This window comes from Solanum stenotomum, chromosome 8 (assembly GCF_019186545.1).
Source record: "Solanum stenotomum isolate F172 chromosome 8, ASM1918654v1, whole genome shotgun sequence".
Lineage (NCBI taxonomy): Eukaryota > Viridiplantae > Streptophyta > Magnoliopsida > Solanales > Solanaceae > Solanum > Solanum stenotomum.
Genome location: NC_064289.1, coordinates 8205752 through 8206937, shown reverse-complemented (window position 1 = coordinate 8206937; position 1186 = coordinate 8205752). Strand labels below are relative to the sequence as shown.

Here is a 1186-nt window from a genome sequence, read left to right as displayed (position 1 = left end):
ATCGACTCAAATAACACACAGAGGATATAGCATATAATAGAGAAATCATAACATAACGGTCATAAAACAATAGCAATAACAAAATTTATTAACTTCCATTGGATAAAAATCAAGGTCAAACAAGTATTATTGCAAATTGATATTTTATTTGGACCTAAGCTGAGTGAAACAAGTTAAAACAAGAAACGAAACTAACAATAGAAATAGAGATGATCCCTAGCTAGCTAGTTTCCATAATTAATTAGCCTTGCTCAAATTATTCTAAATAAAGATGATCAATGCAATTACTGTAAGTGCCATAGTCAGTATAATGTTGGTGCTGATCTGCTTTGCAACTCCACTGGTGCTTGTAGGAGTAGTACTCTTGGTATCTGAAGTAGTACTCTTTGTTTCTGAACTAGAAGCAGGGGATGATGAGGTTGTGGTAGAAGCTGAATCAGTTATTTTAAAAATCTTTGCATCTGGTGAATCTGCTGGGATCTTCAGTAATGCTGCAATTAAAAACAAATAAGTTAATTTTAGAAGTTTGACCAAACAGACTAGACTGTGCGATAGCATGCTTTCGTATGATCAATAGAAAGGAGGTTAATTATTTACATGGGCAATCAGATACTTTGGCATCAATTTTGCAAGCAGCTGGCATTTGAAGAGCTAAAGTAGTGTTAATAGGTAGGCCTAAAGATGGATCAGTGCTCTCTTTAATGAGAACACAAAGACATTTAGGCTTAGCAGCTTTTAATTTCTGAGTATCCTCACAACATTCAGGTGTTGGCATTTTTGCTGTGCCACTAACATATGGTATGCATGATGCCAAATCTCCAAGTTGGTCTGCACAATCTTTTACATCATCTTCTATATTACCCATTGCTAATGTCACCAACACTAACATGCACAACACTGATAACTTATTCATCTTCACTAATATTTTCAACTCTTTGCTAATTAATTTTGTGTGTTCTAGCTAAGAATATGTAGATGTGTTGCTTATAGCCTAGCGGTTTATATAGTGTTATTCTTAGACTAACGTATTTATTTCTTTCTTGCTTCCCATCGATAACAAAATTTATGACGCTTGGAGAAATGTAATTCCGCTTTCCAAGAAACGACATACTTCCTTCGTTACAAAAATAATGACCTACTTTTCTGTTTTGACAACACTTTAATTTTAGTTTTTAAGGCCACAAAA

General features: G+C 34.1%; 1 protein-coding gene across 1 annotated transcript; it reads right to left on the bottom strand.

The window, feature by feature from the left end:
* Window positions 1-138: 138 nt before the first annotated feature.
* Window positions 139-948, bottom strand: LOC125874488 (non-specific lipid transfer protein GPI-anchored 14-like). The gene is made up of 2 exons (XM_049555382.1): window positions 598-948; window positions 139-491 (listed from the first exon to the last, which is right to left on the bottom strand). Exons 1-2 carry the CDS (start codon window positions 911-913, stop codon window positions 262-264), a joined length of 546 nt encoding a protein of 181 aa, XP_049411339.1. The 5' UTR covers window positions 914-948; the 3' UTR covers window positions 139-261.
* Window positions 949-1186: the final 238 nt, after the last annotated feature.